Genomic DNA, 16,296 nt, shown 5'->3' with positions numbered 1-16,296 from the left:
TACTCTACAAACAAAATTACGCCTCCTCATCCTTCTCCTTTTGCGTTTCCATCGTAGGCACATCGTGAAGGTGAAGACCCTCTTTCTCTTCCTTCTTGGCCTTGCGGCGGAAGTAGATGCGCTTCAAAAACTTCCAGAGCTCCACACCGCAAAAGAAGAGGAAGGTGCAGACAAAGATGATGCCCCACTCCCAACCTTGCGGCTGCTTGTGCAGGAACACCACATGGTTCAGGCCCGGAATGTAGACGATCGGGAAGACACTCAAAAAGCCGAGCACAACGCAGGCAAAGAGGAACTTGTTCCTCCAGGTGTCCTTGAACCATTGAACAAAGATTGACGAGTCGTCGTGCATGCGGAAGAAGGAGCGGCGCATGTTGACCACCTCCCACGCAAGGAAAAGCGAGAACCAGGTGAGCACGGTAAACGTCGCGCCGCGCGCACGGAAAACAACGTCACACGAGTCGTTGTACGAGTTGTTGCAGTCCGAACCCAGGTCGCCACCGCCCCAGCGGTAGACAATCAGCGAGAACGTGGCAAGACAGAGCGAAGCCATCCACAGGCCGTACGCGAGCAGGTCCGTAAGCATCTCCACCGTAAAGATACCAAAGCGCGATGTGTTGGGCTTCTGCTCCATGATATCCGGCGCAGGCTGCTCCATACCGAGACCCATCGCAGGGAAACCGCTCGTAACCATGATAATGTAAAGAATCTCGACAGGGCTCAGCGGGAAGACGGAGAGCGTAGTGTGATCCTTAAAGGCAAGACCAATCAGCAGCACACAGGCCTGGGCGACGTTCTGCGAGAGCAGATGCAGCACAAACTTTTGGATGTTGTTGTACATGCGGCGGCCCTCTTCAATCGCGTTGCCGATCGAGGCAAAGTTGTCGTCCGTCAGCACAATGTCAGACGCATCCTTGGCCACATCCGAGCCAGCCTGACCCATCGCAATACCCACATCCGAAAGCTTGAGCGAGGGCGAATCGTTTACACCGTCACCAGTCATCGCACAGTAGCGGCGACGGCGGTGCAGTGCCTCAATCATGCGGACCTTGGTCTGGGGCGCGCAACGGGCAATAACCAGGGGCAGGACAGGAAGACGGTCGATCTGCTCGTCCGTAAGACGGTCAAACTGTGTAGCAGTCATCACGAGCGCATCCATAACATCCTGCGAATGGTGACGCGCCAGGCGGCCAGCCGGCGACAGAATACCGACCTGCTCAGCAATGGCACGCGCCGTGCCGGGATGGTCACCCGTAAGCATGTGTACTTCAATACCAGCGCGGTGGCAGGTCTCCACGGCACCTTTGCTCTCCTGACGGGGAGGGTCGTAAATACCGGCGAGACCGATAAAGGTCATCTTGGACTCGACCGCCTCGCGGCTGAGCTCCGAGCCCTTGCTCGCCTCCGAGTCAGACAGCTCACGGCTCGCGAGCGCCAGGACACGCAGACCCTGCTTGGCGAGCGCCTCCATCTGGCTCAGAATGTTTTCCTTCATGTCCTCCTCGAGCGGCTCCTTGCTCGACTCGAGTTGCACGTCCGTGCAGGCCTGCATGACCATCTCCACAGCACCCTTCATCAGCGCACGGTTCTGGCCGGTGTTAGAGTTGGTGTAGGTAACAGCCATGCGCTTGACGCTGCTGTCAAAGGGGTATTCGGAGACCAGCTTCCACTCGGCGCTGCTGTGCCCCTTCTCGTTATCGTCCTCGTGGGGAACCTTGAGCTTGTCAGAGCCCATGTCAAAGCGGCACGCAAACGTCTGCAGTGCACACTCGGTGGGGTCACCGTGCGCTTCCCACTGGTTGTTTTCCGAGTCGTAAAACACCTTGGCCAGATTGCAGATCGACGCAACCGTAATATACTGGACCAGCGGCTTGTATTTGTCTTGGTCGAGGTCCTTGGCAGCGCCTTCGCTTGCGACAACATCGCCTTGGATATCTTGGTGAAGTCCTTCTTCATCCTCGGCAGGGTTGCCGCCCATGTGCGTCACATCGGCGTTCTTGGGATTGAACGGCTCGCTGCTCTCCGACACGGCCAATTGGCCAATCGAAGGAAGCCAGGCCTTTTTGACAACCATCTTGCCTTGGGTGAGGGTACCCGTCTTGTCTGAGCAAATATCCGTGATCGAGCCAAGCGCCTCGAGCGACTCGAGCTTGCGCACAATCACATTACGTTTGACCATCGCGCGGCTGCCCATCGACATGGTAATGGTTAGGACAGCCGTAAGCGAGGCGGGAATCATCGAGACACCGGTGGCAACAGCGTAGATAATCACCTCGGTGTCCGACCAGTTGTTAGAAGCAAATACAATAATCGCAAAGATCACAGCAATAATAAAAAGGAGCACGGCGAGCTTGGCGAGGAGAATTTGGAGCGGGGTACCCTTGGTCAGGCCCAAAAATGCCAGGACCTGGTCCCAGACAGTCAGGGCACCGGCCTGGACGTAGTGGTGGGGCCGGGCCTTGCCGTATGCGTTGCGCTTGACCTCGCGAATCTTGTTGCCCTTCGAGGCGCCCTGCAGCGCGTTGGCAATCCGACCAATCTCTGTGTTCATACCCGTGCCGGTCACAACGAGCGTCGCGCGGCCCTTGGAGACAGTCGAAGAGGTGTACGCCATGTTCAGGCGGTCGCCAACGCCCACCTCGTCGCCCTCCGCGCTCGGGGGGAAAATTTCCGAGTGGTCTTTCGCCACTGGGAGCGACTCACCGGTGAGCAGGGCCTCGTCCGTCTCAAAGTTCATCATGTCCAGAATGCGGCAGTCGGCAGGAACCGTATCACCGGTCGTGAGCTCGAGAATATCGCCCGGAACAACTTCCGGGGCGGCAATCGTCACTGACTGGCCCGAGCGAATCACGCGCGCGGTAGGCGACGCGAGCGAACGAAGCGAGTTCATCGTCTTCTCTGCCGAGAACTCTTGGAAGAAGCCGACAAAGACGTTAATGCCAACAACACCGGCAATAACGCCACCCTCGATCCACGACTGGATAGCGAAAGCGACAATCATTGCAATGATCAGGACCAACGTCATGGAGTTGGCGATCTGATTCAGCAAGATCTTGGTGATGCTGACGCTATCGCCCTTATCAAGCTGGTTTTGACCATAGGTCTGCACGCGGCTCTTCGCCTCGTCGTTCGAGAGACCCTTGAGCTGGTCCGTCTCGAGCGCGCGCATCACGGCGTTCGCATGGTAGCGGTGAGGGTGTTCCAGCGCCTCTTCGCGGCTTACATTCTTGGCGTTAGCCGCTGACGAAGCAGAAGGGGCAGCATCGTTGGAAGATGAAGCAGTGTTCACGTTCGTAGTTTGTTCGTTGGTGTTTGGGTTTACTTGTTTGCCACTCATATACTCTTGCGCTTCGCAACGGGGGGGGCGTAGCACTAGGGAGGACCCTAGCGGAATTTTGCTCACATTTTATAATTTACAGGGCCGTCCGAGCTGAGATGGTGTGATGCAAGTTTCGGGATGCTGCATGCATTTCGCGCCAAGCGATAATGCCAAGCCTGCGCACGAGCACTCTGATAGCACACACGAACGAAATCACTATGAAGATCCCCGCTAGGTGCCCAAATTTTTTCGAAATGCATGCAGCTGCAGCGAGAGGGTTCTTTATGCGTACAAAAAAAAATTCCGATTGGCTGCACTCAATCTGGAGAGCGACGCACCTACACCGCCACGTTGCTTGGCAAACCCACGCGGCACCCTATCGCGCGTGACACTGCGCCAGGCACACCCACTGAGCTTTTACGCGATGCGAGTAAGGCGCATCTTGGGCCTGCTTCTCCTGGCTGTTTGCCAGGGCGTAATTGCGCAAAGTCCGAGTTCGTCCGCATCCTCTGGAAGCTCGTCGGGATCCAGCTCGAGCGCGGGTTCGGCGAACGCGACCAGTGCCGGCAATGCCACCGCCTCGGGAAACGTTACGGCCACCGCGAGTGGAAATAGCACGAATACGACGGCGACAGCGACACTGCCGCCGCTTCCCAAGGGCTTTGTGGACCCGCTGGACTCGCACGGCGAGATGCTTGCCGTATGTATCCACTACTCACCCAGCGCTTCAATGTCAAGGATCCGTTTGGCGAGCCGATGAATGTGATCTTGTCGAGTATGTCGTCGCCCGACGTGCTCGAGCCTGAAGGCTTCCTGGTGTGGGCGACGGCACTTGGCTTTGGTGTGTCGTGCCTCGGCCAGGGCGACGATGAGGGCTTCATGTACGCCAACCTCGGCGCCGAGAACCCACACGTCCAGCAAGGATCCATGTCGGGCAACAACGGTGTGCTGCGCTGGAACTATGGGCTGCCGTCGGTCGGCACATGTCGTGAGACGATCGAGGGCGGAAACCATTTCCGCTGGTTCATCCAGAATACCGGCCGGGCCGGCACTGCCGTCTTTCTTGCGAGCTCGTACGAGGAAGGCCTCGACAAGGCGCACACAATCTCCCCGAACGGATACAACAATGGCCGTGACAACATCGTGGACATTGCTACGAGAAAAGAAGGGATTGAGTGGGAGGGCAACAAGTACAGCGCCACCGTCCAGTGGGTCGAAGCAGGCCGCCTGCTCAATGCGACTTCCGACGGGATCAACCATCCCGAGGTGGCGCCGCCCAACGGTACGGCGATCGACGGCCGTGTCGCGGTGCTGTACGTGCACACGATCCTGCGCAACCACGGAAACGGACAGTACGTCACCTATGCTCACACAGTCTCGTCCGCCCAAGCAGCGCTTTCGCGCTCACGACGCCGATGCCGCTCATGGCTGCCATGACGGCCGCGGCTGTGTTCGCGTGTGTTGTACTGTGATCCACCTATATTATACCTACTTCTCCGAATGGCCCAGCGACTGCTCCGGCGCAATCTTGTCGCGAACCAGTCGCTTGAGCTCGGGAAGCTCGGGAAATCCGCCACGTTCTTTGCGGTCCCACAAGAGGTGCAGCGCCGATACCTCGCCCTTCGCTGCACCATGGGGGTGCATCGCCAGCCACACACGAAAGCGGCCTGCGGTCTCGGGCGCAGCACGTGGAATTAGCATGGTGCTGGCCAGGTACCCGCCGCCTGACGCACGCGAGCTCGATCCATCCATCGCATCCTTCTGCGAAAAGGTAAGGAACAGCTCGGTTTGCAGCCAAGTGGCGCGATGCTGCCAGCGACAGCGGTCGCAATACTAGCGTAAATACAGATCACATACCTCGATCATTACGCACGGCTGCACGAGGCCCGTAGCAGCCACGGCGGAGATAGGCGGTTCCACTGCCGCATGGTCCACATCGCAGGGATCGGCGGTTGCAGCCGCGACCGGGGCGGCCGCCCGGACGGCGACCGGTGCACGCGCAGTGGCGGGCGGCGCAGGAGACGAGGCAGGCGCCGCGGCAGGAGCCACAGGCGCCGCGGGCACTGGCGGCACAGGAACGCGCATCTTGGGCGAAGTCGGCACGCCTCCGGTCGTGAGCGGCTGCGTGGTTGGCGGCGCGACCTGCGCGCGCACCGGCGCGCCTTGGCCCACCAGGAACGGCGCCGGAGCGCCGTGCGCTGGGCGGCCGCCCGCCCACGTCGAGCGCACATTCGGTCGAGCGGGCTCGGGCCGAATCACTTCGTCCGCACGCTCACTGCCAAAATGCGCACGCGGTGCAAGATAGAAGCTCTTGCCGAGGTAGGGAACCGCCCGTGACGTCGGTGCGTGCTGGCCGGCCGGCGCGCCAGGAGGACGGACCAGGGATACGTCGTTCTCCGACGCGCTAAAGCCGTGCGGCGCCGTCTGTGGAAACGGCGGCGAAAGCTCTACCGGAGGCAACGACGGAGCCATCGACGCACGGTACGGGTGGTTCGCCGAGGGCTGCGTCGGGAGCGCGGGCAGTTGCTTGCTCGCCATGGTGGTGCAGAGTCGTGCACGCTCCACGTAGGTCACGTGTTAACGAACGTGGAGGCGAGCGCTGCGCGTGGAGGAAACAACAGAGCATGCTGGTCGTGCGTCTTCCGGCGCAAGGCGAGGCGCCTGCGCGTACTGCGGGCCCGTCACAAGCGCACAAAGCGGAAAAGACGCACACAGAGAAGAATTTGACATGCGAGCCACCGCCGGATATTCATCTGCCGGCGTATGCGCGCGTGTCGCACGAGGTCGAGCTCGACCTGGGGCGTGTTTACCTCGCGACCCGCCAGGCGCGCCGCATCGCGGTCGTATGCGGTATGTGCTGAGGCTGACACAGGTGCGGGCATCTCGGTCTCGTCGCCTGCGAATATCCCCGACTTTCGCTCGGCGTCCGGGCTGTTTACCAAGCTCAAGGAGCGGTATCCTGATGCAGGCCTCTCGAGTGGCAAGGACTTGTTTGACGCACGTTTGTTTAATGTATGTTACGACGCTGACCTAGTCGGAAAGTTCTACCGCGCTCTTCTATACCATGATGGCCGAGCTCAAGGATATGGCCGATGCCGCGCAGCCGACGCTCTTCCACCGCCTGCTAAAGCGCCTTGACGAGGAAGGGCGCCTGCAGCGCGTCTATACGCAAAACATCGACGGGCTCGAGGCCAAGGCAGGGCTCAGCTTTGGGTTCCACGACGAGGATCACGAGGCAGAGGCGGCCGGGAAGCGGAAACGCATGCCGCAGCGCAGCAAGGCGTTTGCACGCTCACAGTCCGACTCGGTCCTTATGGGCGTCTCAGGCACGCAGGAAAAGGTCAAGCCTCTGTTTCCGCGTGCGATCCCTCTGCACGGCAGCCTCTCGACGCTGAGCTGCGCGCTGTGCTCTTATACGCTGCCGCTTGGTACTGAGACGCAAAAGGCGCAGACTGCGCTGGAGCAGATGCGCGCCGGCCTGCCGGTGTGGTGCGAGCAGTGCGAGGCAGCGGACGATCTGCGCACCGCGGCCGGCCTGCGGTCACGGGGCGTGGGCCGCATGAAGGTCGATGTGGTCTTGTACAATGGCGAAAACGACACGGCGGAGCGCGTCGGAGCGTGCGTCGAGCGCGATCTCCTGGGCCTGCGCGATCCCAATGAGCCCATGGTGCCCGAGACGCCCTCGGAAGAGCGCGCGCGTGTCCGGAGAGAGCAGGCTATGGCACTGCGTACGCAGAGTCTCGCGGCTCCGGTGCAGCCCGCGCTCAAGGAGGAAGACGAAGAGGTGGGCGACCTCTCCATGAACGCCGACGAGCTCAGTGCGGACTCGGTACTGGGCGGAGCCTTTTTCGACGATGCGCCGAGTGCCGAGGCGCCCAAGGACGAGAAAGCAAGCCCTGCGCCGCAGCCCTCCGTGGATGCGCCGCCGAAGCCCGAGCCCGCGGCGCAGGCTCCGCCGCCCGTGGTGCAAAAGCCGAAAACGCGCCTGAAGCCATTGCCGCCGGACCTGCTCATTGTCGCGGGTACGAGTCTCAAGGTCCCCGGCACGAAACGTATCGTGCGCGAGTTTGCCAAGGCGTGCCGTGCGCGCGATGGCGCTGCCGACGACAGCGTCACGTCGCCGATCCGTACCGTCTATCTGAACTACGACTTCCCCGCGGCCGCGCGCGAGTGGAGCGGGACGTTTGACGTGTGGATCCAAGGCGACGTCCAGCAAGCGGCGCTTGGCCTGTGCGCGCCTTGCGACGCATCTAAAGACCCGCTGGAAGCACACAGGGCGCGCCATTCCTGGCACACGCACACGCACCACGTCGAGGCAGCGACGCAGGCCAAGAAAGCCGCGGATCGTGCCGCGGCACGCATGCAGCGCACCCGGAGCCATTCCTCCTCCACCGCACCCTCCGCGCGCCCGCTCTCCCGCTCGCAGTCGGAGAACGCGCAGCCGGCGCTGCGCTTCGCCTCGCACAAGCTGAGCACCGCGCGCCGCGCCGGCAAGCCCCGCCGCTAGCCACGTGGTTGGTCTGTGCGCGATCGATTTCATGCATAGGTCACGTGTAGTCCCGGTCCGATCGTCTCCGCAAGCGCCCGGGGGATGGCCAGGGTCGTGTTCTAGAACTGCCACCATGCTTGCTGCCCGTGCCTCGCGTCTGACCCTGCAGGGTCTCCCCCGCACTTCGCTGCGCACGTTTGCTACTTCTTCGTCGCGTCTTGCTAACACGCTTGTGTACCTCGAGCACAAGAATGGCGAGATCAACCCGGCCTCGCTCTCGGCGCTGACCGCCGCGACGAAGCTCGGTGGTGACATCCACGGCATCGTCCTCGGCAGCTCGAAGGACGCCAAGGCTGTCGGTGAGAAGGCTGCCAAGGTCTCTGGCCTTGCCAAGGTGCTTGTCGGCTCCTCGGATGCCTTTGCCAACCAGCTCTCGGAGCCCATTGCGCCCCTCCTCAAGTCGCTCGTCGAATCGAACAGCTACACGCACCTTGTCGCTGGTCACACCGCCATTGGCCGTGACGTTATTCCCCGTGCTTCGGCGCTGATTGACGCTTCGCAGATCTCGGACATTATCCAGGTCGACGGCGAGGACACCTTTGTCCGCCCTATCTACGCCGGTAACGCGCTCGCTACCGTCAAGTCCACGGACAAGATCAAGGTGGTGACCGTCCGTGGCACCGCCTTTGATGCCGCCTCGACCGAGGGCGGCAGCGCCTCTGTCGAGGACGTGGACGTCGGCAGCCCCGAGGAGCTCACCAAGTTCCTCGAGGAGAAGATCAACGAGTCGACCCGCCCCGACCTCGGCACCGCCGCGCGCGTCGTGTCGGGTGGCCGTGCGCTCAAGTCCGCCGAGGGCTTCTCCAAGTACATTGAGCCGCTCGCCGACAAGCTCAAGGCCGCCGTCGGTGCCTCGCGTGCCGCCGTCGACGCCGGCTACGCGGACAACGCGCTGCAGGTCGGCCAGACCGGTAAGATCGTTGCCCCTGAGCTGTACGTTGCTGTGGGTATCAGCGGTGCCATCCAGCACCTGGCTGGTATGAAGGACAGCAAGACGATCGTCGCGATCAACAAGGACCCCGAGGCGCCCATCTTCCAGGTGGCCGACCTGGGCCTGGTGGCCGACCTCTACGAGGCTGTGCCGGAGCTCACCGAGAAGCTCTAGAAATAGGTGTATAGCTACATCGCGTCACTCGGGAGAGGAAGCGCATAGTGCGCAAGCGTCCGCTGGTCGCTTCCGAGCACGGCAAGCGTGTCTGACGCGCGGCGCACCGCAAGGCGGCTCGGCTCGATCGCCTCGCGCTCTTTTGTCAGGTCGTGCCACGCTAGTGGGACCACATCGCGCCACGCATGAGGGTCGTCCACCGCGAGCACGCCGAGGAAAAAGGCGCCGGTCGTGCCGAGGACAAGCAGGTGCCCAGGCCGGAGCCACGCTACATCGACCATGCGCACCGCCGCACCACGCCACGGCGGCAGCGCCACGTCCACGACACGTACCTCGGTTTCATCGGTGTGCAGTACATGCAGCCGGCTGGCCTCCGCGTCGGAAAGCACCGCATACGGCCCGTCGCTGCGCACGAGCTGGGGGTGCAGCTGCGTGCGGGGCGTGTCGGGCGGCAGGGAGCACAGGGTATCATCGCGGCACAACACGTCACCGAGGGGAAGCGCATGCTCGGCGCTGCTCACATGCTCGAGGGTCTGACCAAGTGCGTTGGAAAGGAGCGACGCAAGGCGTGCACTCACGCCTTCGAAACGCTCAGCAAGCGCCCGTGCATCGCCAGGCAGCGTGCGTGGGCCGTGAAAACGCGACTCGGGCTCGGAAAAGAGCTGGGGAACGGCATACACGTTGCCGTCCGCCGGACGGTCGGGCGCGCCGTTCTCCAGCCACGCGATCGTATCGCGCACTGCGGCTGCGCTCGGCGGCGGGGTCTCGCTCGGCGCGCTGTACACGACTTCGCCGACGTCGGTGATCGGCGGCGCGACGTTCGAGTCGTCCGCCGACATGTCCGCATCGCGCTTCGGCGGCTCGGGCGCGCCAAGCAGCGCGTCGAGCTCCGGCGAGAGAAAGCCGCGGCGCAGCAGCTCGAGCACCGTGAGCGTGTCGTGCGAGGTAATGACATGCGGCGCCTCTTCGGACTTGAGCCGCTCCTGCCGGTCTTGTTCTGCGTGAGTTCAGCGACGTACCCATGCGCCACCACTTGTAAAACTCGTCGAGGGCCAGTAGCTCGCGCTCCGTCTGCTCTTGCAGAGCGATCGCAACGGCATGGCATGTCTGCACGTCGCCAACGAGCTGCGCAAGCTCGACATCGGCCTGGCCCAAGAACGACGCAAAGCGCTCGGGCCACTGTGCACATCCTTGCAGTTCCTGGAGCAAGATGAGCATGTGCTCACATGCCGGCACAAGCGTCGTGCCAGCGTACCGCCGAATAAGCTTGAGGCCACGGCGTGCGTCTTGCTCCATGGCAATCGTCGTCTGTGTAAGTAGAAAAACGTACGCCTTCCGTTAGATTGTGCAACAGCAGCTGCTCGGATGCAGGCGCCGCGCGCCCGGTCATGACGAGCGTCATGAGCTCGAGGCCAATGTCGACCGCGTACCGCTTGGCGAGGTCCTCGAGATGCGTATGCCATTCAGCGGCGCGGGGACGTGCGAGCGTGCGCCACGCCTGTGACGCACAGTGCACGGCATCTGCTGCATGTGCAAGCTCGTGCTGCAGTGCCGTGCTCAGCTGAGCGAGGTGGTGCACGGCCAGTAGGCGGTCGCCGTGCAGCGGCAACGACACTTGCGCGAGCGACGTGCCGAGCACTGCCGCACGGCGCGGTGCGGCGTGCACAAGCACCGCATCGGCAAGCACGCCGCACGTACCAAGGCACACGGTACCGTCCAAAAAGACGGACAGCGCGCCGGTATCGTCGAAGACATAGAGAAGCGACGTTTGCACGGTCTCGGCATCGTCGGCGGCATGCGCCAGTGCAGGGAGCTGCGCAAGGACTCCGTCGCCTTGCGCGATGCCTGCGCTCGGTTTCGGCACGGCCGGAGCCGCATGGCGTGCGCCAGGGATCGGGCGTACATGCGCCGGCTGCGCCTGGACGTCTTCGACCGGTGGGAGCGGCGCAAGCGCCTGTAGCATCGCGAGCGCTTGCGACGGCACGCGACTCACCTCCAGAGGTATCCACTGCATGCTGCACGAGCCGCCCGAGCCTGACGGCTGATAAGGGAGCGTGCGAGTATAAAGGACGCTGCCGTCATACACGGAATAGAGGAGCAGGGCCGAGGCGTGCACGGACGTGGCGCCTGTGCGCATCGCAAACAAGCGCACAGCCAGTCGTTCGCCTGTGTGAGCCAAAATACGTACCGTTTGGGCTCCAGCAAACCTGTGCGACGCGCACCGTCTCGGCAAAGTCCTTGGCGTCCGTCTCTGGAAAGAGGCGTTTTGGAAGAACGACGTCCACCTCCCAGACCTGGTTGCTCTTGGCACCCGAGCGCCACAGTGCCAGCTTGATCTGGGGCCCACGGCGCGCGCCAGACTGCTGCTGGCGGCCTGCCGCTGGGTTCGTCACGCCGAGGCGACGCGCCTGAAAAGCAAGCATCTTTTGGCGCATCGCAAGCTGCGCGGGCGTCAGGCCCGGTGGACCGACCGCCGCGAGTGGCGGTGCGCTATCCAGGCACAGCAGCGCAATCAGGTCCATGCACGGATTGCATGCGGACGCTAGCAGCTGCGCCGTCTTGGGCAGCTCGACGCGCCGCTGCTCCGTCATGGTCTATGTGGAGGCTACAAAGCGCACGGCGTCCTGCGCCGTGACGTCGGAGCGGTGTGCCGCGTCCTGATCGTGGGTGATCAGGCCGAGATCCTCGCGGTGCTGGAGTGCGTCGTCCCATAGCGCAGGGACCATAGCGAGCACGCGCTTCTTCCATTTGCGCAAAAACCTGGGTCAGCCGCGCGACGTACCGGTTAAAGGGCACGGCCTCTTCGAGCTCCATCGCTGCCGCGCGGTATGCATGCAAGGCGCGGCAGATGGCGGGAAATTGGGAGGCCGATGGGTTCTGTGCAATAAGGGCAAAGAGCACTTGCTGCATCGCATTGCACGTCTCCGTCACAGCCTCGGTACTGTACACGAGCGCCTCGAAATCGTCGACGGCGTGCGCGGTGCGTATGCGTCCGTCGGGCACAGCCACGTATTCCGTAGAGACATCCGGTGCGTCTTCGTCCGGCGTCGCGTCCGAGTCCGAGTCGGCGCGCGGCTTCTTGCTCGGCGTGGAAGGCGCGTCGCGTTTCGGGGCGGCGCGCTGCGGCGGCGCAAACGCATTCGCACACGCGTCGCGCACCGGACGGGCGCGCGCCTCGGCGTCGTCCGGCGTCGCGAGGAACTGGCGCAGAACGGGGTGCAGCTCGGGTAGCTCGGTCTTGTCCGGTGCGAGGAAGCGCCACTTGACCGCGTTCTTCACGCCGTGGATCGCAGGATTGAAGCTGAGCTGGGGCGCGTACCAGCCCTCGGCGTCCCCGTCGGGGTCCATGTCCATGAGATCCATCGCGTCGACAAACGCATCCATATCCTGCTGCTGCGCCGCGGTGGGAATCGTCGCGTGCTCTGTCAATTCGCTCCCGGTCTTGGTCGGCACGCGGTCCAGAGGAGGGAAGGCGAAGCGCTTCACGTCTTCGCGGAAAGGGACGCGCGTCATGCAGAAGCAGTCCATCTCCTGCTCGACCAGCGGCGCAAGGACACACAGCTTCGGATCCGCGTGCTCGCGCGAGACGAGGCGGCACAAGATATACACGTCTTTGACGAGCGCCGCCTGCACCAGACTCGAGAGCGCGATCTGCGCGCGCGGCGACTTGGGATTCGCGATGACGTAGTGCGTCTCGCCAAGGTGGAACTCGCGACGGTAGGTCGAGGCGTGCACAAAGTGCAGCACCTCGAGGCCTTGGTGCGTCTCGAGCGGCGCCTCCATCGCATGTTGCATCGGCACGAGCGACGCGCCGAGCTTAAAGGCGCGCTGGAACGACGCGTGGCTCTCGTCAGGGAGCGGCTTGACTTGGTCCAAGTCCTCGGCATGGAGTACGTCGGCGACCTTGTAGTAGACGCGGCGTGCATCAACTGCCTGTGGCGCGCCGTCCTCTTTCTTGAGCACCTTGCGCTGGGTCATGGGGCGCTGCACCGCGGTCGCCTTGAGGAGCTGCACGGCAATCGAGAGCGTGTGCGCCTCGTCGCCATCCGGACGCCCAAACGTGAGCTGCAGACTGGTCGGCGCCGACCTGGCGAGCTGTGTATTCGGAAGGAGCGCCTGCTCTTCGGCGTCTTCGGCGCTCGCGTACGCCGCATGAGGAAGGCCGTCAAGCATCGTGCGCCAGAATCCCACGTTGAACCACGGCACGGTGGGCGGCGCCTCGAGCTTCGGCGCCTGCATCGGCGACGCGGGGAAATCAAATCCCATCACGCGCAGCTGGATGGACTCTTGCGCGAGCCGCGCCTTGATCATCTCGACGTCGGCCGTGTTGAGCGTGACGTCGGCGCGCGTCACGAGATACACAATGCGCGTCCACGCCGGCGACGGCTCGCCGTGCTGCTTGTCGACCATGGATACGATCGCAACAATAAGCGCGTCGAGGGCTGCATTAGTTCAAACACGTACGGTCACAGCGCGTCGCGCGTCGCGCAGGACGCAGCGCGCTGAGCACTTCGAGCGTCGCGAGCGTCGGCCGCGACGGCGGCCACACTTCATCTACACCTTCGTATCCTTCGGTTACACCGTTGCGGCGCACGATGTTGTTGGTTCCTGCGTGAGATGGGCGACATACGTTCGGAACCATACGCTATGAGGCACACTTTGATCGTCGCGAGGCCCCGCAACATCTGCATGAGTAGGGCGACTTACCATCTCCAGTACGCGCAGCGATGCAAACGCCGTACTTCGGTCGAGGCGCGAACGCCCGCCATCACTTGTACCCATCGGCTCCGACACATCGAGCACGAACGTGACCAGCGTCCGCTGGCCCAACGACGAGGCCATCGCGTCCAGAGCCAACTTCTCCACATCGCACAGGCCATGCCCACGACGCCGTCCAAGCGCCGGGGAGCGCCGGGGTCGCCGGTGCGCACACCAAAGCGGCGCACACAGAGCCATGCAGGCTCGCCGCAGACGTCGCTCCTTTCGTTTCTGTCGCCCAAGGATGGCGATAAAAAGACACAGGTTACAGAAGACGAGGCGTATGCACGCCAACTCGCCTCGGACACGGCACAAATCGAGGCGGACGAAGCAATGGCGCGTGCACTGCAAGAGGCATGGGCAGAAGAAGGGAGTATGCCCGCTCCAGGGCCGTCAGATGCGCCAGAGACGGATACCAATGGGGTGCCGTCCAAGGCGCATTATGCGTCCCTGGTGGCGTCTGCCGGCACGCCGGCCGAGGACAAAGCGACTGCCGCAGATGCACAGGCCGAGGATACCCAGTGTGCACTAGAGACCCAAAGTGCGCCAACCTATACCCCCAAAGCGGCACGCCGCGGGGTCGACGTCGGCCAGCTTGACGCGGGCATCGCCGCCTTGGATCTCACACAGGACCCAGCCGAATTCGAGCCGGCATGCATCGACACGGCGCACTGGCCGTGCGATACTTTGCTGCATGTCCCATATGCCCTCTTTGCGCACGGTTTTGCTCGTGCGAGTGGCGAGCGTTCGCGCATCACGATCCTGCGCATCCTTACGAACCTTGTGCGCATTGTGCTGCACCATGAACCCTCGCAGCTGGTCGCTGCCCTCTACCTGATGAGCAACGAGATTGCGCCGTCGTACGCGGGCCTCGAGCTTGGACTTGGTGGCTCGCTTCTGCAGAAAATCACCATGCAAGTCTCTGGCCGACCCCTCGCGTTCCTGCGCAAGACGTGGAAGGCGCATGGTGACGCGGGCGACGTCGCATTCGAGGCGTGCCGCGGCGTTACGCAGCTCGTACAGCACGAGCCGCTGACGATCGGAAAAGTGGTACGTTTTTGTGCTAATGTAGTACACTACGCTGCATGCGATTGCGCGTGCGTCCGGCGCCAAGTCGGTAAGCGCCAAGCAGAGCCTTGCGTGTGGCCTGCTGATGGCTGCACGGGGCGAGGAGCGGCGGTTTATTGTGCGTACGCTAAGCGCCAACCTGCGCATCCACGCGATGCGCACGACGATCCTTGCTGCACTGGCCCGTGCGTACGCGCTCGCGTCGGGCCCCCAGGACGACGAGTCCCTTGCGCTCGCCGAGACACGCGCCAAGCGAGCCTACGCGCGGCATCCCAACTGGCAAGGCCTCGTCGATGCGCTACGCGCTACAGGCATCGAAGGCCTCGATGACGTGTCGCTCGCGCTCGGTACGTACCCTGCCTAACCCAGGCATCCCCGTCACGCCGATGCTCGGCAGCATTACGCGCTCGCTCGACGCGGTGCATACGACGATGCGCGGCGGCGCGTTTGTGAGTGAGTTCAAGTACGATGGCCAGCGTATCCAGCTGCATGCAAGCGCATCTGGCACGCACATCTTTAGCCGGCATCTCGAGACGATTACGGACAAGTACCCCGACATTTGCGCGATGGCCGCGCGGCTCTTGGAGCATGTCTCGTCCTTTATCCTCGATGCCGAGGTCGTTGCGGTGTCCGAGAGCGGTGCGCTCCTCCCCTTTCAGACGCTTGCAGGGCGCGCACGGAAGCAAGTGTCGCTCGACCAGGTCCAGGTCCGTGTATGCCTCTATGCTTTTGACCTACTGTACCTTGACGGCACGCCAATGATTGGCGCACCGCTTCGCGAGCGTCGCGATGCGATCCGCACGCGTTTCCCCCCCACGCTTCCGAGTACGGCGCAGCATGCAGGCTTTGCGTGCGCGGCCTCGTCCGAAGACACGACCGAGGAAGGTGTGTTGTCCTTTTTCCAGGATGCTGTCGCAAGCCACTGCGAAGGTATAATGATCAAGAGCCTGGATGGGTCGCCCGGTGAGCGCGACGCACCGCTCGCGACCTACGAGCCCGACAAGCGCACCGAGGCGTGGCTCAAGGTCAAGAAAGACTACCTCGCTGGCCTTGGCGATGCGCTCGACCTGGTCCCGATCGGTGCGTGGCACGGTATGGGCCGCAAAGCGGCGTTTTGGAGCCCCATCCTGCTTGCCGTGCATGATCGCGAGACGGGCACCTACCAGGCGGTGTGCAAGTGTATGAGCGGTTTTTCCGACGCCTTTTACGAAGAGCTGAACGAGCGGTACGGCTCGGCGCGGGCGCAGCGCCCCCTTTCGTACGACCATGACGGGCTGTACGAGACAAACGGCCTCACGCCGCCCGTCTTTTGGCCGCCGCGCGAAGTGTGGGAGATCCGGGGCGCCGACATTACCGTGTCGCCGACCTACCCCGCGGCGCAGGACCTCGCCGTGCCCGGCCGCGGCCTCTCACTGCGTTTCCCCCGGTTTGTGCGTCGCCGCGACGACCGCGTGCCAGAGAGTGCTATGACGCCCACCGAGCTTGCGAATATGTACC

General features: G+C 63.1%; 7 protein-coding genes across 7 annotated transcripts; 4 read left to right on the top strand and 3 right to left on the bottom strand.

The window, feature by feature from the left end:
- Positions 1-16: 16 nt before the first annotated feature.
- Positions 17-3,169, bottom strand: ENA2 (P-type Na(+) transporter; the record flags this gene model as incomplete). Its single annotated transcript, XM_060265499.1, has 1 exon — positions 17-3,169. One exon carries the CDS (start codon positions 3,167-3,169, stop codon positions 17-19), a length of 3,153 nt encoding a protein of 1,050 aa, XP_060121482.1.
- Positions 3,170-4,010: 841 nt separating this feature from the next.
- Positions 4,011-4,791, top strand: MJAP1_001543 (uncharacterized protein; the record flags this gene model as incomplete). Its single annotated transcript, XM_060265498.1, has 3 exons — positions 4,011-4,019; positions 4,043-4,671; positions 4,713-4,791. 3 exons carry the CDS (start codon positions 4,011-4,013, stop codon positions 4,789-4,791), a joined length of 717 nt encoding a protein of 238 aa, XP_060121481.1.
- Positions 4,792-4,807: 16 nt separating this feature from the next.
- On the bottom strand, positions 4,808-5,857 carry MJAP1_001542 (uncharacterized protein; the record flags this gene model as incomplete). The annotated part of the gene is made up of 2 exons (XM_060265497.1): positions 4,808-5,128; positions 5,177-5,857. 2 exons carry the CDS (start codon positions 5,855-5,857, stop codon positions 4,808-4,810), a joined length of 1,002 nt encoding a protein of 333 aa, XP_060121480.1.
- An 86-nt stretch (positions 5,858-5,943) lies between these two features.
- MJAP1_001541 (uncharacterized protein) lies at positions 5,944-7,826 on the top strand (the record flags this gene model as incomplete). Its single annotated transcript, XM_060265496.1, has 3 exons — positions 5,944-6,121; positions 6,192-6,331; positions 6,354-7,826. The coding sequence occupies 3 exons, from the start codon at positions 5,944-5,946 to the stop codon at positions 7,824-7,826; spliced, it is 1,791 nt and encodes a 596-aa protein (XP_060121479.1).
- Positions 7,827-7,941: 115 nt separating this feature from the next.
- ETF1 (Electron transfer flavoprotein alpha-subunit) lies at positions 7,942-8,973 on the top strand (the record flags this gene model as incomplete). Its single annotated transcript, XM_060265495.1, has 1 exon — positions 7,942-8,973. The coding sequence occupies one exon, from the start codon at positions 7,942-7,944 to the stop codon at positions 8,971-8,973; it is 1,032 nt and encodes a 343-aa protein (XP_060121478.1).
- A 14-nt stretch (positions 8,974-8,987) lies between these two features.
- On the bottom strand, positions 8,988-13,815 carry YKU80 (ATP-dependent DNA helicase yku80; the record flags this gene model as incomplete). Its single annotated transcript, XM_060265494.1, has 9 exons — positions 8,988-9,970; positions 9,993-10,281; positions 10,304-11,139; positions 11,162-11,567; positions 11,592-11,733; positions 11,756-13,415; positions 13,438-13,581; positions 13,604-13,658; positions 13,681-13,815. The coding sequence occupies 9 exons, from the start codon at positions 13,813-13,815 to the stop codon at positions 8,988-8,990; spliced, it is 4,650 nt and encodes a 1,549-aa protein (XP_060121477.1).
- A 36-nt stretch (positions 13,816-13,851) lies between these two features.
- Positions 13,852-16,269, top strand: MJAP1_001538 (uncharacterized protein; the record flags this gene model as incomplete). The annotated part of the gene is made up of 4 exons (XM_060265493.1): positions 13,852-14,781; positions 14,804-15,146; positions 15,169-16,229; positions 16,258-16,269. The coding sequence occupies 4 exons, from the start codon at positions 13,852-13,854 to the stop codon at positions 16,267-16,269; spliced, it is 2,346 nt and encodes a 781-aa protein (XP_060121476.1).
- Positions 16,270-16,296: the final 27 nt, after the last annotated feature.

This window comes from Malassezia japonica, chromosome 2 (genome assembly GCF_029542785.1).
Source record: "Malassezia japonica chromosome 2, complete sequence".
NCBI classification, from domain to species: Eukaryota; Fungi; Basidiomycota; class Malasseziomycetes; order Malasseziales; family Malasseziaceae; genus Malassezia; species Malassezia japonica.
Note: the sequence above shows the minus strand (reverse complement) of the source record. Positions and strands in the feature narration are given on the sequence as shown.